At 50.0% G+C, this 11,543-nt stretch overlaps 1 protein-coding gene across 1 annotated transcript; it reads right to left on the minus strand.

The window, feature by feature from the left end:
• Window positions 1-124: 124 nt before the first annotated feature.
• On the minus strand, window positions 125-7,316 carry GPD1 (glycerol-3-phosphate dehydrogenase 1). The gene is made up of 8 exons (XM_004601456.2): window positions 7,042-7,316; window positions 6,404-6,581; window positions 5,473-5,613; window positions 4,586-4,724; window positions 4,035-4,147; window positions 3,222-3,455; window positions 2,899-3,005; window positions 125-787 (listed from the first exon to the last, which is right to left on the minus strand). Exons 1-8 carry the CDS (start codon window positions 7,080-7,082, stop codon window positions 691-693), a joined length of 1,050 nt encoding a protein of 349 aa, XP_004601513.1. The 5' UTR covers window positions 7,083-7,316; the 3' UTR covers window positions 125-690.
• Between the last annotated feature and the right edge of the window lie 4,227 nt (window positions 7,317-11,543).

Below are 11,543 nucleotides of genomic sequence, written 5' to 3' on the forward strand. Positions count from 1 at the left end.
GGGAGAATGGCAAACCGTGGGGGCCAGAGATGCCAGCCGAGCACAATGCCGGTGCCAGGACAGCCTGGGGGAGGGGGTGCGGGATGACCAGAGGTTTCTGAGAACGCAGATGTTGCTAGGAGAAGGCGGTTGTTTGAGATCTTTGTATTTTGTTAACAAACACTGAGATCCATTGATGCTGTGTGGGGCCTGGCAGAGGTCAGAGCAGAGGAGTTCCTGGGTCCAAGGTCATCTCCAAAGCCCAGACCCCTCCCGGTCAGCCCTTGCCTCATTCCTCTTGTGGCTGTTGTACTTGAGCCACCACGCTGGGCTTGCGGACAGGATTCCTGGTCTGTGAGGCAGCAGTAGGCAGCTCTTTGCCTCTCTCTTTCCACCTTCCTCCCCACACACTCAAGTAAAGCCACACTTGGGCTTGACTTTTCCCATCCCAGAAGGCAGGGTAAAAACTCCCCCTAAGGAGGGGAGCAAGGTGACTCTATTTCTGGAGAGATGTAGTAGAACACAGCTGCAGGCTACTTCGGTGGTTGAGGGTTTCTAGGCAGATTGCTGGGCCCCACGGCCTGTCCTTCGGTGAAGAGTTGAGAAGAAGCTATCTGGGGGAGTCCCAGAGATCCTAGAGGCCAGGTACCCTGAGCTTCTGACTGTCTCCATTGGGGTAAGGAATCTTCCTGGCCTGGGCTCTGGGCCCACTTACATATGTTCTGGGTGATTGCGCAGGCAGTGGATGAATTCAGCCACTGGCAGGTTCTCATAGCATATCCTGTACACAGCCATGAACAGAGGGAACCTAGAGAGGGCGGGAAAGACACAATCTAGCATGCGACGCTCAACTTCCCATCCTCCACCTAATGCTCCACTCCCCTACTACCCACCTTTGTGTTCAAGCAAATACTGGTTCTCAGTTTTCAGTTGCTGAAAATTTGAAATTCCTAGGTCTGGTTTTAGATCAGATTGTTACTAGCCCTGACCTATATCATATTAAGCTTGCCTTCATGAGGAGAGCTAGAAGCCTGGTTTTGATCCCTAGCATCCTATATAGTCCACCAACCACCTCCAGGAATAATTCCTGGTATAGAGCCAGGAGTTACTCATGAGCATTGCTGACTGTGGCCAAGCACACACACACAAATAAAACACTTGCCTTCATGAAACCTTAGCATAAACTTTTTTATTTTTTTTGGCTTTTTGGGTCACATCCAGCGATGCTGAGGGGTTATTCCTGGTTCTGTCCTCAGGAATCACTCCTAGCAGTGCTTGAGGGACCATATGGGATGCCGGGGGCCCAACCCAGCTTGGCCATGTGCAAGACAAATGTCTTGCCCACTGTGCTATTGCTCTGGTCTCAGCATAAATTTTTTATTCTAACTGGGCAAGGCAATTTCACTGTGTTGAAATTCAGCATCATTAGCTGTAAAATAGGGCCAGTATGGAACCAGGGATAAAGCTCATCAGTAGAGCACTTAATTTGCATGTGTGAGACACTGGGTTCAGTTCCCATCTCACATACATACATGTACACACACACACACACACACACACACACGCACACACACATGTTTAATAGTACAAAATAATAAAGATTGTATATGTTATGTGAAGTGCTTAGTAAATGCCATTTTTCTTTCCATCCTCTTGCTTTGGTTGCATTCTTTGCCAGGAGGATTCACCCTGACTAGTCATGAGCTGATTTTTTTTTCATTTTGGGTCACACCTGGCGATGCACAGGGGTTACTCCTGGCTCTGCACTCAGGAATCACCCTTAGCGGTGCTCAGGGGACAATATGGGATGCTGGGAATCGAATTTGGGATGGGCACGTGCAAGGCAAACACCCTACCTGCTCCAGCCCCTCATGAGCTGATGTTTGGAGCCTTTTTCATGTGTCCCTATTCTAGGATTACGTCTCAGACCAACAGAGCTCTGCTCATGTCAGCCCATCACCCCCATTTTATTTGTCTGAAAAGATGTACTAGGAAGTAAAGAATGTCTCCTCGCACCAAGAGTAGAATTCAGGGAACAGAAGGCTGGCCATGGAGAAGGAGCTTAATCTTAGTGAGTATGTGTGTGGAGGCGGGCAGGGGAAGCTCTAAAGCCATATTCACTTCTGGTAATACTGGAAGCATCAGAAAATGTTCAAAACCAAGCAGAAAATGCTCAGACCAAGTGATATGCTACCAGTGGTTCTTAAAGTAAGGGCCAGGGGCTGTGGGGGGAGGGGTAGGACTGGGGTGGTCATGTAGCATCACAGGTTGAATTTGGGACCTTGAGTGAAAGGCATATACCCCTGAATCCTAGCTATCCCCCTAGCCCCAATGGGAATAGCCTAGAATGGAGGTGATGGCCAGAAGCAGGACTGTCAGATGTACTTATTCTTGTTGCTCCAGAACTTCAGTCCCTACAGCACAGGATAAGGGAATAAAGGACAAAGAGAAAGCACTGTGGTGTAAAGAGCATTAGACAGGACTGGAGCGGTAATACAGTGCGCAGGGCATTTGCCTTGCACACAGCCAACCCAGGTTCAATCCTCACATGCCATATGGTTTCCTGAGCATTGCTGGGTGTGGTTCCAAAAACAAAAAAAGATGGGTTAAGGTACTTGGCTCACTTGCAGCCAATCCTGGTTCGATTCCCAGCATTGCATATTGGTTTCCTGAGCACCACCAGGAGTGATCCATGAGTTCCAAAGGCCCATATAAACCAAGAGCAAACAACCATAGCAAAGACCATGAACTAGGAATTGGAATCACTGACTCTCTCTAATATCGAACTGTTTTGTCTGTAAAAATAGATATTCCCTCTCTGCTTATGTCACAGATTGTGAAGGATACAGGAAGGTGATAGATGGTGAAAGCACTCCTGCTTGTGGTGCTTCAGCTAGTGCGGCTAAGACAGATACTTACTTTTGCAACAGGCCCTTCTGCTGGATAATGCTGTACAGCTCTCGGGCTGTCTGGGGGCCCTGCAGCTTCTGTCCATTCAGCATCTCTTTTTCCAGCTGCTCAATTGGCTGTGAAAAACAGGTGTATGGAAAGGATGGGTGCATGGAAAAGGAGGTTACTATCAGTGTGGGGTGCTGAGTATAGCGCTCAGATAAAAGGTGGGCTCTTTGGAGGAAAGAAAGGCTGGGCATGTTCACACAATTGTTCAAGAGACTCAGACAGAGCTCCTTTATTATGATACACAGTGCCCCCTTTCCACCCTCTCTATTCTCCCCCGGGCCTACCTTTCCTGTGCGAGCAAAGGCCTCAGCCACCTTGCGGTTCCGCCCTCCATAACAGGTAGTGATGAGGTCTGCAACACCGCAGCTCTCCAAAAAGGTGGCAGAGGACACTGGGCCACGGCAGAAGATCTTGGCGAAGGCAATCATCTCCATGAGCCCCAGGCGGATCACCGCTGCCTTAGTGTTGTCGCCAAAGCCTAGCCCATCACAGAAGCCAGCGCCTACAGCCACTATATTCTGTTGGGGAGTTGAGGTCATAGATGAAAAAGAATCTCTTCCTGCAAGACCCCTTGGAGCCCTCGGCACCTGCTACCGGCTCCTTCCCTCCACCATGTACACAGCAGCTGATAAGACATAATGGACATGCTCCTAAATATCTGTTTATTTTTTACTGCTTTGGGGCCAGAGCTTACTCCTGGCTTTGCCCTTAGGGATCACTCCTGGTAGTGCTGGGGTTCGAACCCAGGTCCGCCATGTGCAAAACCAGCTGCTCTCTCCTGCCCTACTCATAAATTTTCTACCGCTTGGTTTCCCATTTGCTATATTCCCGTCATTTAGCCCAGGCTTATGCTCCCTGGTTCTCTAAGCCTGCCCCTTACCCCATCCTTGAGAACAGAAATTCCTGATGGTGAATAATTGGCAGGCCTGGATGACCTTGGCCTTGCTTCTGCAGTTCTTCCTATGTGTATGGCCTTAGTGCGGGGAGGGGAGCAACTGCCAGAGAGTGAGAGCTGGAGTCCTAGCAACCTTGCATAACTAAGCCGGGCTCTCCTTTAGGACCTCCCCAGCCCAAGGTTGCTTCATTGCCTCGCTTACCTTCAAAGCCCCGCAGATCTCTACTGTGTCAACCTCTTGCACCACAGTGATGCGGAAATTGGGTGTCTGCATCAGCTCTTTCAGGAGCTGTCCCTGGGCCAGGTCCTTGCAGCCTAAAGTGGAGAGAGGGGTATGGCTTTATTGAAAGGGAATTCCCTTTTGGGGGGCGTTGAGAAGAGGGAGAAGTACATTGGGTTGTACCTGGCGGTTCTCAGGGACTACTCCTTAGCACTGTGATCAGAGGACCAAGGACTGTGTGTGTTGCTGTGGATTGAACTGGGCACATGCAAAGCAAATGCCTTAACCGAGACTATTTCTCTGACCCTGGCTAGGAGGATTCTTGACTGTTGCTCTCACACTTACCTTAGGTAGGACCTGCAACCCTTTGCCCTGGCATCATTCCAGCCCTCCCTCACCTTTGATGTTCAGGTCATCATCCTTTGCTGGCCTTATGGAATGGGGAAGGGTCACCCTAAGTGGAACGGGGGGAGAGTGTTGGGAGGGGATGTAACAGAGCTGCACTGTATATTGGATGATGATGGGGCTCTCACCAATGGTTGTCTCACAAAACTTCTCCTCAGCCACCTCGCTGGCAATGTTGGCTCCCATCAACACATTCATGGGGATGCCAAGGCTCTCCGCAATCACATCAGAGATGAGCTTCAGACCATTGGGACCCTCGTCTACTCCCTGGGCACAAGACAGAGCTCGGGTCAGCTGAGCTTCCCACCCAGAAATCATGTCTCTTCCCATCCCCCAGGCCCTGTTGCAAAGGGTCTTGTTGCCGTGAGGAAGGTAGACAGCATGTGGAAGGATTCCATCTGAAAATGCTCCTTTCACACACCCTCAACCAATCTCTAAGACAGTGTATCTCCTGCACCACAAACCTGAACAACCTTGTCCTGAACACCCCTAAGCAACTTTTTTTTTTTTTTGCTTTTTGGGTCACACCCAGCGATGCTCAGGGGTTACTCCTGGCTTTGCACTCAGAAATTACTCCTGGCGGTGCTTGGGGGACCATATGGGATGCCGGGGATCGAACCTGGGTCGGCCGCTTGCCTACCCGCTGTGCTATCGCTCCAGCCCCCCCTAAGCAACTTTTATCCTGACCACTGCTCCAAACCAAGTTCCTTTCCACACTCTTCAAGGCACCTGCTTCTCATATTCCCCTGACAGAACTTTGATATCCTAAATTCCCAAGGCATCAGCCTTTAAGCAATCTTTTATCTACTCAATCCATCTCCCCTTCCCAATAGCCCAAGCCTCCCCAAAACCCACTCCTCCCTTCCCTCAAAGAAAAAAAATAAAATAACAACACGGTACTCTGCTATTTTCTATTCTCACTTCACCCGCCCCTACTATTTTCTGTTCTCTTCACCCACCCTAAGCCCCACAAGAGTAGCTGTTCCCCCTCCAAGAAAAGCTATGTCCCTGGCACCTTAATAAGTGACAGGCCAATGGCATTTGTCTTCAGGTGGCCCTTGAGCTGATTACAGATCTTGCCGATGAACTGATGAGGCACCACAAAGATCAAGATGTCAGCATCCGTGGCAGCTTGGATGACATCTGGGACAGCCACCTGTGGGGGTGACCAATGTCATGGGCCTGACTGAATTCTAGCTTCTCCTGAATCCCATTCAGGAAATCTAGAGGCAAAAATGTGAAGCTGGCAGGGGAGGGGAGGGAGAGCTGAATCCTAATGGGCAGAAGATTCTCTCCCTGGGCCATTGCTCCCTCTAGTTCGAATTGCCCTGGGCTCTTGAGAACTCCTAGGACCGTCTTCCCAGCACTCCCCTATCCTTGGCTATGGGTCAGAGAGGGAGGCCAAAGGAGGCCTGGGTTTGGCATGAGAAAGAGGCCAAGTAAGGTTTCATCAGCCTGTTTCTTGTGCCCCCCCACCCCCAAGTGAGAAGGGAGAGATCATTCTGGCTCTTCCTTGCTCTTTTGCAGGTTGGGAGCAAATCATACGTATTCTTTGACAAAGACCTTAGTCCGCAGAACAGCTTCTATGCAATTAACACAGCAAAGGAGTAACAGAATTAGAGCCTGAGGCAGGTGCCCCCTTACCCCCACCCCACCAAACCAGCCCCAGATCTGAAAGCAGAGAATCTGTTTTCTGTTGCCGAAGAGGCAACTTTCTTGCCCTCTCTCCCTTCCTTTTATGCCTGGAGCCCTTAAGTGGCGCTGGGATGGGGTCATTCAGGTTCACCTTCCCAAAGCACCTAGGTGTTGGGGAGCTGAGAAAAGGGGCACCCTGAGCCTGAAGCAGCTTTCCTAAGATGCCTCTCTATCCAGGGAGCACCTAAAAATGTCCCCTTTCAGCAAGAAGTACCCCTCTCTACCCTCCCCTGCAGGGTTGTGGAGCTCACCACATTGGGGGGCAGCTTGTGCCCTGGCAGGTACTTGACATTCTCGTGCTGCGTGTTGATGATCTCGGTCAGCTTCCTGCCCCCAACATCTTCCTCAAACACCCACATAGTCACTTTTGGATCAAAGCTTGCCAGTTGGGCTGCTTTGCTCCCCACAATCTTGGCAATGGCCGAGCCCCTGGCAGAAGGGGAACACAGAAGGCGAAGGAGTTGGGGTGTAAGGAGTAAAATCACAGCAGGATGCCACCTCAGGATATCTCGGCAGCCCCCAGGTTATTTGCCAGTTTCCTCATCGCCCTCATCCCAGTGACAGCATATCCCTAGTGACCTGACAGCAGAAAGGAGACTCAGTCTACTCCAAATCCCACCGCTGAAGGGGCCAGACTTCTGTTCTCCCCAGGCCCCACCCCCCAAACCCAAGCAGCTTTCCAAGCTGGGAGCACTGCGGCCCCCCTCCTAAGGAACAGGTGCAACTGCTCAGCCTGGCAGGGCGGGGAGGGCAGCACAGGCTAGCTGGCAGCAGGGGAGCAGGGCTTCCACCCTGTCTGCCTCCTGTCCACGGAGTCTCCCTGGTAGCCTCCCTCACTGTGAACGCGGGGAGCCCCTCTCTCTCCCCATATCCAGGGACGGCTGCTTACCAGTTGCCGGAGCCTACAATGCAGACCTTCTTGCCGGCCATGGTGCTGCTTCTCTGTCCAAGCAGGCTTGATGCCACTTACTCCTTCCAGCTGGCGGCATTTAACTCCGCCACACTGGGGTGCAGCCAAGCCCCGCCCTCTGAGGTGGGTGGGGAGGCGGGCACCCAAAGAGTTTGAGACTGACGGGCCAGAGAAAGGGGAGAAAAGGATAAAGTGGTGGGGAGCAGGAATGGGCAGACTTTCCTCATAGGTTATCCTGCTACTGGTGCTTCTTTCCTTGTCCCAGCCCTGCTTGCTGCCAGAATCCCACCCCCGTAACAACTGACTTCATTTTGACATCTGTCAGCAGCCCAGAAAGGACCAAGTGACTGGTCTCCCTGACGCATGCTTCTGTCTCTAGCACTGGAACACTATTTTCCTTGGGGTGGGGGGGTTTTGGGGGCACACCTCTTGGTGCTCAGGGCTTACTCCTGGCTCTGTATTCAAGGATCTTTTTTTTTTCTTTTTGGGTCACACCTGGCGATGCACAGGATTTACTCCTGGCTCATGCACTCAGGAATTACTCCCGGCAGTGCTTGGGGGACCATATGGGATGCTGGGAATCGAACCAGGGTCGGCCGCATGCAAGGCAAACGCCTTCCCCGCTGTGCTGTCTCTCCAGCCCCAAGGACCATTCTTGGCAGGCTCAGGGGACCCATGTAGGATGCTGGGTTATTGAATCCGGTCAGCTGCATGCTAGGGATGTACCCTACCCGCTCTGCTACTGCTCTGGCTCTATGAAACACATTTATTTAGCCCTGGTATCAAATACAAGAATTTTTTCCATAGGACCCCCAAAATTGTCATGTGTTTGTTCTTTAGCAGTCACAGGGATGTCATTGGTCCTATGCTAATTCCTAGCAGAGTTGGTGGGTGAAGTGGGCAGTGATGGGCCAATACTCGTTTGTTTTGGGGGACACATTGGTGATGCTCACAGGGTCACTCCCAGTGTGGTACTTAGGGGACCAAGCTGTGTCAGATAGAATTCAGGGCTCTTACATGAAAACCTCCCACCCACCTTTTTTTTTTTTTCCAGTCTGGGGTACCTTACATGCAAGGCAAGTGTTCTATTGCTAAGCCACACCCCCCTGCTCCTTAGGGGCACCTTTTTTTTTGGGGGGGGGGGTCACACCCAGCGATGCTCAGCGATTACTCCTGGCTTTGCACTAAGGAATTACTCCTGGCGGTGCTCGGGAGACCATATGGGATGCTGGGAATCAAACCTGGGTCGGCCGCGTGCAAAGCAAACTTGCCCACTGTACTATTATTGCTCCAGCCTCTACGGGCACTTTTAAAGACCACATACAAGGAAAGAGTCCGTTTTGGGTGCAGCCCAGACCAAGTGTGACAGACACCCCAGAAGCCTGGAGACACAAATCATCTCAATTATCCACAGTTGCCTTAGGTTTTCTCTAGTGGGCCTTGGCTCATGCGAATGTCAAAGTAGAGGATCCAGGTGCCAAAGGATCCACATTTAGAGGAAGACAGGAGAGAAAAGCCGATGCGTTCAGTGTCCTTCAGAGGCTCTGGGCTTCCTTTAGTTCTCTCGGGTTTCCAAGCTAAGAATTCCCATGGGTCAGTGTCAAGTTTGCAGAAGCTAGGATGGGGGAGGTAAGAACATGGGGCAGTTGTGACCACTGTGGAGCTTTGTGACTTCACTCACTGCGATGATGTGGGTTGCATGTTCTGGGACAAGGGGCGAGCAGAAGCACACACTCAACAGCTGAGGGCTCTCCATCACGCACAGCCCTGTTTGACTAAAAGGGGGAGCTTGGTCTCTAGGCTGATGTGGAGTGAGGCAAGAGGTCCCTAGCATTCCAGTTGTCTGCACCTTGACCTAGAGGGCAGACAACACTGCGTGCTCACGTGCTGACCTCCTGGCTTGGCAGACTGCTAAGTGGGTGTTTCTATTCTCCTGGGTCACTACTGACCCATTAGGGTAATAAACTCTGGGCCAGAGGGGATTCTGTGTGCAACCACTGTCTTAGGGTAAGTGGGCAGAAGGTCATCTGAGAAATAATTTTCTAAGTTCTAGAGACTGCTGAGAAAAAGTCCACCATATTCCTCCACAACTAGCGTTTCCATATGGGAACACACATGGATCTGGACATTGTTCCTTAGACAGATCCAGATTCCCTTAGATCACTTTAGATCACTGGTGTTACACTGGCACAAAGATGAAGTCACCAGTGCCAGGCAGCCAGCTAGCAGATTACAGGTGATGGAAGAGAGGCTATTCCTAAAAAAAAAAAAAAAAAAAAAAAAAAAAAAAAAAAAAGGCTATTCCTGGCCCGGGATGGAAACCTTAAAGAATAGCTGTGTATAAAATAACCCCCTTATCTTTCCCTCAGTGCTTCATCTCTCATTTATCCCCCAACAATTTTTGTCTTGACACCATACCCAGTGATACTCAGGGCTTACCCCTGGCCTTGTACTCAGGGATCACTCTGTATGGGGTATCTGGGATCAAATCCAGGTCAGCAGCAAGTAAGGCAAGCACCTGCCCCCTGTACTATCACTCTAGCTCCCCAACAATCATTTTAATCAAGTTAACAGACAGGATTTGTTAATTTACAAAGGAATAGTGTGCGGAATCAAAAGTAGCTTGTCACAGAGGTTATCTATACCGTTAGAGCTCTTTTCATAAGAGCAAATTGCAGATTTGCTTGAAATTAATAGTGGTTCATCAGCTGCTCACTACACATGTAATTAGCCTGGGTAAAAACAGATGCCGTTTCAATGTCCTTGATGTTAATATTTTTCCACTCACTGGGAAAGCCTCACAATAGTCTTCTCTGCTTTATCTCGTCTGTTAAATCCCCAAGCTCTAAATTACAAGTGTTAAATTATTGGTGAGCTTGATTATTGGTGAGCAGTCTTTTTAGTACTGGGGGCAAAAAGACTGTTTTTGAAGGGGGTTCCAGGACTTGGCCACACCTAACAGTGCTGGGGGACCATGATGTCAGGGACAGAACCAGGGTTAGCCACAGACAAGGCAAGCACATAAACACCTGTATTATCTCTCTGGCCCCAAAGGATATTTAAGTTTGGAGCCACACCTGGCAGTACTCAGGAGTGTCGTGGGGAGTTGCTTGCTTCCAGTGTTGCTTGGGCTGTCACAAAGGACTGGATTCATGCTTCCTGCAGCAAAGTATGTGTTCAGCCCATTGGGCAATCTCTAGCCCCAAATGAGATGTCTCTTTTCTTCTTTTTTGGAACACACCCAGCGATGCACAGGGGTTATTCCTGGCTCTGCACTCAGGAATTACCCATGGCAGTGCTCGGGGGACCATATGGGATGCTGGGAATCAAACCCAGGTCAGCCGCGTGCAAGGCAAACGCCCTACCCGCTGTGCTATTGCTCCAGCCCCTCTTTTCTTCTTTTTTTTAATTCTTGGGCCACACTCAGCAGTGCTCAGGGTCTATTCCTGGCTCTGTGTTGTGACACCTGGCAGTGCTCTTTTTTAGAACTATATTCATACTGTATTCTAGATTCCCTTCTTGGGTAAAACAAAGCTATGAAATAGCACAGAGGAAATTAAGTGAGGCACAGGGTGAAAAGCAGGCTTATCTAAAGCATAATTTCATGCTTTTGCTAACATATTACCTAAGTCAAGCCTTCCAAACTCATATCAGCAAGGGGCTATTTGTCCATTGTTTGAGGATATTAATACAACACTACCTTACTGGCCTTAGCTCTGTGAGAAAGGACCTTAAAGAATTGGCAGAGGGAGCTGAAGAGATAGCACAGCAGGTAGTGTGCTTGCTTTGCACATGACTACTTGGGTTCAATCCCTTTTATTCCACATGGCACCCTGAGAACTGCCAGGAGTAATTCCTGAGTGCAGAGCCACAAGTAAGCCCTGAGCAACACCAGGTGTGGTCCAAAAATGGAAGAAAATAAGAACAGGCCAGAAAGACAGTATAGGGGTAAGGCATTTGTCTTGCATGAAGACAAACCCAATTGTATCCCCAACATATGTAGTTCCACAAACTTCACCAGTGCATAGCCAGGAGAAAGTCCTGAGCACTGCTGGGTATGCCCCAAAACTCCATCAACAAGAACAAACGGGAAAGAAACAGGCAGACAACAAAAATGTCACTTACTGTGTAGGCCCTGACCTATAGGCTCGGGCTTGGTGACCTGAGGACCAGGATCAGGACTGCAGGATCACAGGCACCCAAGGATAACTTATTTGAGCCAACAATGTCCTTGGGCACCTTACTAATAGGGCAGCAGTGCCTTCAGAACAGAACTACGACTCTAAGATCCCAATGTCAATGTCAGCCAGTACCTAGCCTACTTGGATCACTGGGGCTAACATCAAACATCAAGTGAGAACATGAGGTCCAATGGTAGAAACCTTATCTTCCCCTAAGACCCCAGTAACTGAGACCACAGCTGACATACAGCAAGTGCTTGGTAAATGTCAAATAAATGATAAAATGCCTTGGGCAATGGT

This window comes from Sorex araneus, chromosome 2 (genome assembly GCF_027595985.1).
Source record: "Sorex araneus isolate mSorAra2 chromosome 2, mSorAra2.pri, whole genome shotgun sequence".
Taxonomy (NCBI): Eukaryota; Metazoa; Chordata; class Mammalia; order Eulipotyphla; family Soricidae; genus Sorex; species Sorex araneus.